The sequence below is a fragment of the Cucurbita pepo genome, chromosome 9, assembly GCF_057944985.1.
Source record: "Cucurbita pepo subsp. pepo isolate OVF chromosome 9, ASM5794498v1, whole genome shotgun sequence".
NCBI lineage: Eukaryota > Viridiplantae > Streptophyta > Magnoliopsida > Cucurbitales > Cucurbitaceae > Cucurbita > Cucurbita pepo.
The window spans coordinates 5,712,074-5,723,928 of NC_141806.1; the positions used below are offsets into that span (position 1 = coordinate 5,712,074).

Here is an 11,855-nt window from a genome sequence, read left to right on the forward strand (position 1 = left end):
ATAGTTAGGATAAGTTTAGGAAATGATATGACTAAGGACGTTCATGAAACGATATGACTGTGGTATGTACAAGAACGTTAGGGCTATGATATGTAATTATTGATATGTTTATGATATGACATAATGTGAACCAATATGTTAGGAATATGTTACGTGATTGTTATGGTATACGATATGATATGATACCTGCATGTTGAGAATTGTTATGTCTAGAAGTATGAAAACTGTGAATGTTTGATTAATCCACCACACCTGAATGGTGTGAAAGTTATCTTATTTATAATCAAACAAATTATAAGGATATGGAAATAGTAATAAATGAAAATAACAATAAATGGAAAGATACCTATGATAATAAGGCAAATATTAGATATTTGCCTTATAATAAAATATCAAATATAATATATATGGTAAACTATAATTTATTACTAAATATCATATGTGTGACAAATGATATGATATGATTAACATGTAAAACGATAAACTAGCATGAAATACAACCCCGACGTATGGATATGATAAATGATATGTTAAACAACATAAGAAATAATATGAAAAACGATATGATATATACAAAACGCTAGCGGGATTGTATTAAATGATAATGAAAATGGAAAAATTTTGGGACTCATGCATTGGGGGATACCCCTTATTCTTCACGATAGTACGGACACGTACGTTACAAGACAAGAAAACGATCATTATGGTTATCATAATGCTACGATGACCAAGCAGGAAAATGATCATTATGTTTATCATAAAGCTGCGACGGTTAGGTAGGAAAACAATCATTATGTTTAACATAATGCTATCGTGACGGCCGCTAATTCTAACGGGTGTCAGACATCAAGAGCTCCCAAAGTATGCTCACCCAACTAGAAAGGGGCCTAAGAGGTGTGTAAACAGACTGATGAGTCCATACTCACACGTGCAGACCGTGTGTAGGAAAAGTGATTCAAGTTGCTTGTTGGGAAACTTCGGTATGATAGGTCACATTCATGAAATTGCTTGTATTTGCATTTAACCCCAATAGTGGGGTCACTCACCAAGTATTTCTTTAAATACTCAAGTCACGTGCTAATTCTATTTCAGGTTAAAGCAAGGTATTCCTGTACGACTGACGACGACATCGCAACTCGAGAACATGACACATGCATAGGGTAGTCACATTTATTTTTCTTAGACTTAGGTTAGAGTAGGATGTTTTTAATATAATCATTCATTTATTTTATTTAGTTCTTTGTGGTGTCGTTTTAAATATGTTTTCGAACACATAAATTCATGATTGTGTTTTAAGATAAAAGTTATGTTTTATGAAACTTTAAATAAAATAATTATGCATTCAATGTTCATGATAAGTATATAGTAGCGACCTTAGATTAAATAGAAAATTTCGGGTCGTTGCAAAAAAGAAAGGAAAAAATAGGGAAAGAAATGAAAAAAAAAAAAAAAAAAGAAATGAAATTCTAGAGAGAGAAGGGAATTAACTCCGATATCGGCTATAAGAAGTCCGATTCCAGTCGAGCCTCCATCACAAAACCTACACAGAACCTAGAGGAGAAGCGCTCTGGATCCAAAACCATCAAGAAACAAGGAAAATCCGAATATAACTTCTTGAATCTTTATCCTCGTAATTCCCTCGTATCTATGAGAAAATTAGGAGTTAGGTTCTAAAATTTAAGTATGTTAATCTAGGAAGAATTGCGATCATAATCCTTAAAGGAAATTGTAGTCGATACGGACCAATGATAGGAGTCCCGACGTTCGTCAAAATCTGAGTATTACACTTTTGGCTAACTTTGGACTCAGTTATATTCATCTCAACTTAGAAATAAATTATAAGAAAAATACTTACCATTTCTACTAAGAAACCAAATTGAAACGAGCTAGGTAGAAGAAGTTATCAAAATTCAAAGAAATTAGAAAGAAAATGTAAAACAGAATGTAAAACAGAATGTAATCTGGGAAATGCAAAACGCAGGAACACACGTGAGGAACACGTGTCAAAGATGTACGAAGCCACATGTTGGGAAGGAGGGAGGCTGCACATCTTACTCAGTGAGGACACGCGTCCCATCATCATTTGCGGAGAGAAAATCAAAAAAAAATATCTCGGGTCCGGTAGGATTCGAAGGCCGACGACTCGATAACCCGCGCACGACCCAGAAGACGTTAGCCCGTGCACGACCCAAAAGACGTTAGCGTAAGAGAATTCTGATTCTCAGCGCATGCTTCCAATTTCGAACTCATGCCCTCGACCTTTGCGGACCAACCACATCGGGCCATGTGGCAGTACCATAATGCGCATCCTCCTCCCTCATGCTCGATTATTTCTCTGTTGCGTGGAAGAGCGTGCTACACGTGTGAGGGTTAGTTTTTGGCCTTTGTTATATATGTATGTGTTTAATTCATGCTGAAAGAAGGATGAAAATTTCTAAACTATGAGCTTCGGAAGCTTGATGAATGTTATCTCCCCGTTGAGCATGTATGTTTATTTTGTATTAAGTATGTAAGATGATGCTAGATGACTATTGTGTGCACACTCGTCAATTTCCATAATCTAATATTATGTTAAGTCTAGAGACTTGTGGTTAGAGTGACTAGTCACTAAGTATAGACTTAACATTTTCCATAGGAGCCTAACGGACCACCACGGCATATGAACCCCCTCAGAAGCATCCTTAGGCTGCTAGTTGTGTGAACAGTGTTTATAACTTTGTGGGGGACCAAAGGTTGTTGATTAGAACCCACTACTCCTAGTCCTTTCGCATAGAAAGGAAAGACTCACGTCGTACAACCCATTAATTGCATGAGATAAGGAAGGGGTCGCGCCCCCAAATATTATGGGCCTGATAGGTATTCAGCACACCCCTGGTAAGATGTCATTTAGCCTCAAATAGCCATGCATGAGGTAGCAGCTCATAGATAGACATTGGTCATTCAGAACTCGACATAAGAAACTCTTAGGGTTTAAATGAAAGAGAATCAAAATACCCCAAAAGAATAAGATCAATGAATACGATGAGAGCTATGTAAACTACTTACTTAGCTCGATGATATTTTGTAAGTAGGTTTGAGTTCCTAAGAAGCTCCATCTTTGTTAATCTAAATAACCACGACTCTACCAAAAAATTTCTTAGGTGGTTTGAATTATTTGAATCATTTATTTAAATTTTTATTTTTAATAAAAAAATAAAATATTTATTCGTAAAATATTTATTAATATATTTTTAAACCTTTAATAAGAAGGGTTAATTTAAAAAATTAGATTCTAAATAGTTAAAAATAAAAAAATAAAAATTAAGAGGGGATGGAGAATAAAGAATAAAAAAAATATATAATTATGAAATTAAATATAAATATAAATAAAATGTACTAAAATTAACAAAATTCCCCTTTACAATTTGTAGCCCAGCTCCTCACACTTTCGTCTTCTACGTATATGATTCTGACTTGAATCTCTCCGGACTCAACTCCGGTGAGGCGCAGCCAAACATCTTGCACCACCTCCCCATCCACGCATCGTATCGAGTATTCCTCCTGAAAGCAGTCGTCCATTCCCGGAACCACCTTCCTCAGCGTCGTCTCGCCCCCCGATATTCCTAGAATCTTACTCAGCCGACTTGCCGACTGCATTGGCTGAAGGTTGAACGTTGCTCGCCCCATCTTGTCGTCTCGCTTGAACAGATCTTTGTCGAACATTTCCTGCGGAACAATCTGCTCAGATGCGGAAACAAAAACGGAGATCGATCCAGCGCTCGAGTGAGATCGCAAAAATCACTTACGAATTTCAAGACTGCAGAGTGTTTCGTGTCCATCGTGAAGTTCAGTTCCTCGTTCCATACTGGATTTAGGTTACTGCTGATTACTTTCGTCCTTGCTTTCTGTTTCAGAATGTGAATCGTTAATTAAATTAGGTGATAACGCTCCAAGGATGAAATCCGGAAGAAATAGTTGAGATTTTGAAGAACATTCACTATTGCTGGAAGGATGAAATTCGGAAGAAATAGTTGAGGTTTTGAAGAACATTCACACTAACGCTCGAAGGATGAAATTAGGAAGAAATAGTTTAGGTTTTGAAGAACATTCACACTAACGCTCGAAGGATGAAATTAGGAAGAAATAGTTTAGATTTTGAAGAACATTCACACCAACGCTTGTGCTGGAAGGATGAAATTCTGAAGAAATAGTTGAGATTTTGAAGAACATTCACCTGTTTCCCCAATTTGACGACGACATACGGATCGCTAGTTTTGAAATCTCGAATCACCAGATCTCTCCCTTGGATTATGATCACTTTCAGCCGCCCCGAAGTCTCCACCGCCATTACCTCAGGAATTTGAATCGAGCCTTAAAAATGAATGGATTCAAAGCTTGATTGAAGATGAAGATGGAAGAACAGAGACGATTTGCTTGTGGTCTCAAAGCTGAAGAGTTTCAAGATTTATCAATCACAGAAATGAAAACCACACCGGTAAATCAACTTGAATCTAGTTTTTCTTTGAAGTTGCAAATTGGAAGCAAAAAAAATGACGGAACTCCCATCGTTAGTAACGAAGAAACAAATTAATTAGGATGAAGTAAATTTTGGTTCATAGCCAAAGATCATAAAATGAGAAAATAAAAGTTCAGCGTTGAACTACTGAGCCCAAAAGTGGTTTTCAACCGACGATTTGTTTTTCTTCAACCTTAGATTTCCGTTCATCATCCAAAACTGACTTTAGTTTAAAAACTTCTTAAGTTTATTTTTTTAATATTTTTCTTAATTAAATTACACATAAAATCGTATTGATTACCGGTGATACTTGGTATCTTAAATTTATGTTAGTTATTTCAGCTTAGTTTGGTCAAAACGACGTTTATTTTTCTTTTATAAGGTTTAAAATTGAATCTCATTTTATATTTTATACCGTCACAATTATATCAAGAATAACGCTTTTTGTAATTTTACCAAACTATACCATTTAAAATGGTAAGTCATAGTTTTGATTAGATTAAAAATTAAAATATCATTTATAATCCTATACTTGAGCACTTATTTTTCAAAATTAGTTTTTGTATTTTTAATATGTCTTAAAATCAATCTCTGCCATTTATTTATGCTCAAATTTTAAATCATTATAAAAAATGGTCTTTTTTATGAATATTATTTATTATTTTTTTTATCAAGATCAATTAAAGTTAACTTCAAACTAATAATAAATATTAATTTTAAGCTAGATTAAAAAGTAAAAAATAAATAAATTTAGACGTTTCGGAGGGTAATCTTGAACGGGTAATCTTGAACAATCGACCCATTTTGTAAATTATTACAAATGATTTTATCTAAATCATTCATGTTAAAACATTTGAGTGTGTGTATTCTATACAAAGAATTTGTATGAGACTGAACCACGAACTATTTAATTCTTTTTTTTTTATAAAGATGTTCATTGAGAAGATTCAAAGATTAATATTTTATATGATTATCATATATGATTCGATCTTAATCCTGATTAAGTTACAAACTTGTGGCGGTGAGAGTTTATCTTTTAACTGGCATGGGTGAAAATGACTTTTGTAGCCAATTTGATTTATAAATGGTTGGTATTTTTGCTCTTAATTAATTAATGTTAATTAATTAATTAATTAATATTTTGATGGTAGAAAACCTACTCTTAATTACTAAAATTTTTAATGTTTTACAGTGTTGTCTTAATACTTTTTGAATCACTCAAATTGGATCTACAACGAAGAAATTAGGACCGAAACAACATATTGGAAAAGACGACATAATGACTAAGTTGGAAGGATATATGTATAGAATATTTAAAAATTAAAAAAAAAAAACCATCGCATACGGAAAGTTACGGTAAAAAAAATTGTTATTATAATAATAAAAGAAATATTTTCGTAATATGTATTATTATTATTAAAAAAAAGAAACTTAAATTTATGTGAGTTGTTGTCATTGTTATTATTATTATTATTTAAAAAGAATTTAAACTTGTGACCGTTGGTTATTATTCTTAATTAAAAATAAAATTCATTGTTACTATTATTATTGTCATTATTATAAATAAAAATAAAAGTGAGAAAATAAACTTTTTCAAATTTAGAATTCACTTTTAATCTCCACCTTCCATTTCTTTTCAATTATAATTCAATGGATCAAATTGAATTTTGATTTTTGCCACTTCCTTTACTATTTGTAACACTTAAAGTTTTAAGGATAAGTTAATTTCCGATGGTTTCTTTTAAGGTCAAACTTACAAAATTTTATTGAAGGTCTCATATGTCAAATTTGAAGATAAGGTAAAAGAGAAAAATGTTTAGAAAAGGCATCGAAAAATCAAGAAAAATAGTAAAATTGGTAGAAAATTAGAAATTTTGGCCAAAGTTAACCCAAGGGATCATTTTAAACCATATTCCTAAACAGGGGTATGGATTAGCTCTAATCATAATTCTGGCTGAGTAAGGAAAGGAAAGAAACGAGGAAAAGAGAAAAGAAAATAAAGGTTTAGGGTTCTTTAGAGAGAGCAGAGAGAAAGTCAAAATCGCTCCATATGATAGTTTGAATTCATAATTTTGCTGAAGTTTCTTTACAAAAAAATGCTAAGAGGTATTGGGAAAACCATTATGGACTTTTGATTTGTTCAAATCCGTCAAGATTCGAGGAAGAATCGAAGATAAGCGTTTTGTGTTCTTGATTTCGGTTTTCCTTAAAATTTGAGTCTTTCTTGTAATTAAGTTATGAATTTTTAGTAGGTTGATATTGGAGGGATTTCACATAATTTTTGTGAAGAAAGATGGAGTTGATTCAAATCGAAAAGTGGTGTTCCGGTGAACGTCAAGAAAATGGTAAGTTTTGAATTGTAGACCAAATTTGGACTCAATTAGGGTTGATTACCAAGATAATGGGTTGTCAATCAAAGAACTTATATTTAGGGTTGGCTCCCTAGAAGAAAGAACTACATGATCGAACAACTCAAAACGTGGAGGTAGCTCCGAGAGCTCTGTCACACACATGGAAGGACGTGTCAAGATAGAGATTAAAAAAAAAAGACCATGTTGAAACTTTTCAGTGATTTGACCGAAGACTTTAGGACAACCATAGGACAACCATAGATGTCATCAAGACCGAAATGGCTGAAATGAACACCCAAGTGAACCTCACCATGCAGGTTGTAGAACATCAAACCTCAAGCCAAGCCCCAATCATGCTCAACAACTAAAGATCTAGGAATCCAAAACTTTCAGGAACCAGGATGAAAAGGAACCAAAAATTTCATCTTCTATGTCACAGGGACTTGTTTAGAAGAGGTTACGGTCACCATTGGCCACAATGCATCTCATAGACGATGCAAAATTATGGTGGCATTCGAAGGTGAATGATATTCAAAATGGGGTCATGCACCATAAGCTCATGGGAAGACCTAAAAAAGGAACTAATGACTCAACCTTTTCCAGAGAATATATAATTCATAGCAAGACGAAAATTACGAGAATTGAAATACATCGGAGGAATAAGAGATTATGTTAAGCCGTTCTCAATTTTGATGCTAGACATTAGAGATATGTCTGAGAACGGACAAATTATTTTGCTTTGTTGAAGGATTGCAATCCTAGACCAAAACAAAATTATACGAACAAAGGGTTCAAAATCTTGCCACCACACTCACTACTGCAAAGAGACTCCTAGACTTTGGGGGCAAAGGTAAAAAAAAAGAGTACATCGACCCAAAACTCTAGAGGAAAACCTTATAAGACACTGAGTCAGTGGAATGAAAGCCTTAATAGGCCATATGGAGGGAACAATAGACCAAATGGAAGAACAAATAAACCTCCTCAGACTACAATTGTCGGGCGTCCCAAGGGCCTTACCCCCTAAAGGAACTATCCATTGATGCCTTTACATTCCTTGTTATGCAAAGACCCCATAAGTTATCCTATTGTCCTCATCGAGCGTTCCTTAGTGCACTCTAAGTTTCCATACAAGAGGGCAACACCCAAGAGTCTAATTAGTAGCAGAAAAAGAGGAAGTTCAAGATACTCTTAGAATGGGTGTGTTGAAATTTCTATTGGCCATGCAAAAGAAGCTCGACCTGAAGGAAGTAACTAATAAGGGACTGATGTTTGTGGACACAAAAATAAACTCGCAACCTAGCTAGAGCACCCTAGGAAACTCAAGTGAGACCCATAATTTCATCTCTGACCAAGAAACCCGCAGATTGTGACTTATGATAGAGAAGGACCTTGAAAAAAAATGGAAGTTGTTAATTTAGAGACCCTACCTACCGTTGGAGTCTCAAAGAGAGTCTCTCTGAAACGAGGGGCTTGGTCAGGAGAAATGGACCTAGTTGTAGTTCGCATAGATAACTTTGACGTGGTACTTGGGATGGACTTCCTCTTCAAGCACAAAGTCATTCCATTGCCAATGGCAAAGTGAATAGTGATTACTGATTGCAGCCCCATCGTAATCCACAGAAGCATCACATAACCATGTGACCTAAGAATGATTTCTGCCCTACAACTAAAAGAAGGGGTTCCCTTTGGTGGAGGATGTAACCACCACTGAACCCATCTCAAGTGAAGTTATCCATGTCCTCCACAATTAGGCTAACATAATGTCAGATAGCTTAGCAAAACCGTTACCATCTCGTCGAGAGATTGATCTCAAAATCGAGCATCTCCATGGATTCAAACCTCTAGCGAAAAATGCATATCGAATGGCTCCACCAAACTTAGTCGAATTGAGAAGGCAATTAGACGAATTGTCGGTTACAATGTTCATCTACCCCGCAATGACTCCCTATAGGCCCCCATGTTATTTTAGAAGAAGAATGATGAGACGTTACATATCTGCATCAACTACAGAACTTTGAACAAGGTGATAGTACGTAACAAATATCTCCTACTGATAATGTCCGACATGTTTGACCAACTTCATGGGCCAAATACTTCATGAAGCTGGACTTACGATCAGGGTACTACCAAATATGCATTGCTGAGGGAGATGAACCCAAGACAACGTGCATAACGAGATATGAGGCTTTTGAGTTTTTAGTAATGTCTTTCGGCCTTCTATCTTTCAACCTGGAGAAGGCCCAATCTACATTCTACTTGTTGTTGTATACCTTGATGACAGTCGTATTGTAACGCCCCTCATTTTTTTAACCTAATTAGTGACGTCATCTCATGCATGTTCGAATGATATATGCAGAAATTGATAATAAATATCTTTAAAATAACATAGTTTTAAATATAAAACAAAGTGCATTAAAAATATCTATCCACTCCTAATTGAAATCCAATAAAATCTATACTCTATCAGCTTACAACAACCCTTAATTCTCACCTATAATAATTCACATGACATAATACATGACATATTAAAATTTTAGCTCAACTAAATATGGCATTATTTCTAACCTAAGTCCTAAAGCTAGCTAAAATTAGGCAAATAAAAGTCTTACCGACCTCAAATGCTTAAAGAAGGTTAAAAATGGTTTCAGGAGGGTTGAAAACCTAGGAAACTGTATATAATTTGAATACCGAGTCGTGTAAGCCGAGAAGCCGAGCCGCTAAATCGAACCGTCAAGCCAAGCTGGAGCAAGCCGACGGAGCCGCTGCGTCGAGTTGAGCCAAGATTATTCGCAGCTAGAAGCGGTCACGTGCCAGACGTGTGGGAGCCGAGGGAAACGCGCGGGTTGTCGGGTCACAGCTCGGGTCGCTGGGTCACGTGTACGGGCCGCAGTATGTTGGGTCGAAACGGATGCGGACTGGTTTTCATGTGGGCTAGGGTCTTGGCAGTAAAGAGCTTGGGTCGTTGAGCCGTGAAGGTTGGGTTGGAAACTGTGTGCGGCCGTGGATCGAACCCTATCCGACCTGACGATTCGTCGTCTTCTTCACCCGAAAATGCAGAATGGAACCCTCCATTTTTTCCTTTCTTTTTATGATGATGTTTCGATGATTCTGACGCCATTTTTGCATGATTCTGATACCGTTCGTTCACTCCTCGTTGTATAACATGCATCACCCTTCTCGAAGAAATGTGTCTTCGCACGAACATGCATCACGTTCCTCAGACATGTCATCAAGTGTGGAAAAATCAATATGGATAGTGTTTAGATAAAAAGTTTAGGGTTGAAGAGTCCCCACTAATGTACGATCCTTTCTAAGATTAGCAAACTACTATAAGCTATTCATTGAAGGGTTTTCACGATGAGCCGTCCCATTAATAGAACTACTAAAAAAAAGAGCACTCCTAATTGTAGTTAGATGAGTGCCAAAAATATTTGAAGGCCACCTCATTGCCTATGAAAGTCGGAAGCTCAATAATGCAGAAAGAGATATACTGTCTCCAAAAAAGAAATGTTCATTGTGGTCCGTTGTTTTAGAGTCTCGATACAATATATATTGGGATCACACTTTATGGTGAAGATGGACAATAATGTCATTTTCCACTTTATTGACCAACCAAATTTGACCTCAAAGCAAGTCTGGTGGCAAGAATCATTAGCTGAGTTTGTCTTCAATTTCGAGCATAAAGTAGGAAAGAGTAACCAAGTTGTCGATGCACTGAGTCGAAAGGGCATACATGTATCCCTATGCATGCTAGCCCACATTCACTCTAGTAAGATCAACAGATCGATGCGTGACATCATAAAAGAACACCTGCACAAAAACCCTTCACCCAAAGCTATTGTTGATCTAGCCAAAGCTGGAAAGACTAGACAATTTTGAGTGGAAGGAGACCTTCTACTTACAAAAGAAAACATATTGTATGTTCTAAGAATGGGAGAACTGAGGAACAAGCTCATCTAGGAATCTCAAATACTTTATGGGTTGGACACCTGCCTTAGTCAAAAAATGTTACTTTTGGTCAAACATGCAAGATGGCATCATGTAATATACTACGGCGTCACTCATTTGCCAACAAGATAGAGTCAAGAAGACCAAGATCTTGGGACTCCTTGAACCCTTGCTAGTGCCGATAAGACCTTGAAAAATTATGTCACTAGACTTCAAACACAACTCCCGAAAGTAGGCAAACATGAAGCCATTTTGGTTATCATAGACTGATTTTCGAAATACGCCACGTTCGTTTCCACCCCCAAAATATGCTCGGTTGAGTTAATAGCTTAATTGTTCTTTAAACATAATGTGAAGTTGTGGGGCATATCATCGAGCATCATTAGTGATAGAGACAACAAATTCATTGAAATATTTTGGATCCAGTGACTCATGTTCATGGAGATGACCTTAAATATCTCTTCGAGCTACCATTCTTAGACCGACGGATAGACATAGTGGTTGAACTGCTCGCTTGAAGAGTATTTGCGTCACTTTGTTGAAATTGGTCAGAAGAATTGGGTAGAACGGTTAGATGTCGCTCAATTTTGTTTTAATTGTCAAATGAGTTCATCTACTTAGAAGAGACTCTTTGAAATAGTAAGTGAACGACAATCAGCCCTGCCCCATATTATTGACCAACCATATACCGGGAAAAATCCTCAAACCCCAAAACTTCACAATGGAATGGAAGGAGACAACAGATATATAGGCAAAGTTTACTTGTAGAAAGCTTCTAAACACATGAAGAAGTGGGCGGACAGGAAACGTTGTCCTCTCCAATTTCGAGTAGGAGATCAAGTCCTTACAAAATTGAGGATATCAATTTCGAGAAGCATATAAAACAATATTCATCACAAATCTCATCATAGGGGCATTTTGGTAAATTCTTACATCATGCATAACAGACTCATTTATATTGGCCAACCTGTATTCTAGTCATGCATATTCTCTTTCTAGCATTGCATAATACATAAAAGAACATGTTTCGAAAAAATTTCGTACTCATCCAAAAATGCCCT

General features: G+C 36.0%; 1 protein-coding gene across 1 annotated transcript; it reads right to left on the reverse strand.

The window, feature by feature from the left end:
- Positions 1 to 3,323: 3,323 nt before the first annotated feature.
- On the reverse strand, positions 3,324 to 4,644 carry LOC111802087 (protein C2-DOMAIN ABA-RELATED 11-like). The gene is made up of 3 exons (XM_023686334.2): positions 4,214 to 4,644; positions 3,786 to 3,884; positions 3,324 to 3,705 (listed from the first exon to the last, which is right to left on the reverse strand). Exons 1-3 carry the CDS (start codon positions 4,325 to 4,327, stop codon positions 3,382 to 3,384), a joined length of 537 nt encoding a protein of 178 aa, XP_023542102.2. The 5' UTR covers positions 4,328 to 4,644; the 3' UTR covers positions 3,324 to 3,381.
- Between the last annotated feature and the right edge of the window lie 7,211 nt (positions 4,645 to 11,855).

Coding starts and splice junctions, on each gene's coding strand:
- LOC111802087 (XM_023686334.2), bottom strand. CDS start 4,327: ATGGCGGTGGAGACTTCGGGGCGGCTGAAAGTGATCATAATCCAAGGG. Junction 3,885..4,213: donor TCGTCAAATTGGGGAAACAG/GTGAATGTTCTT, acceptor ATTCTGAAACAG/AAAGCAAGGACGAAAGTAAT. Junction 3,706..3,785: donor ACTCTGCAGTCTTGAAATTC/GTAAGTGATTTT, acceptor ATTGTTCCGCAG/GAAATGTTCGACAAAGATCT.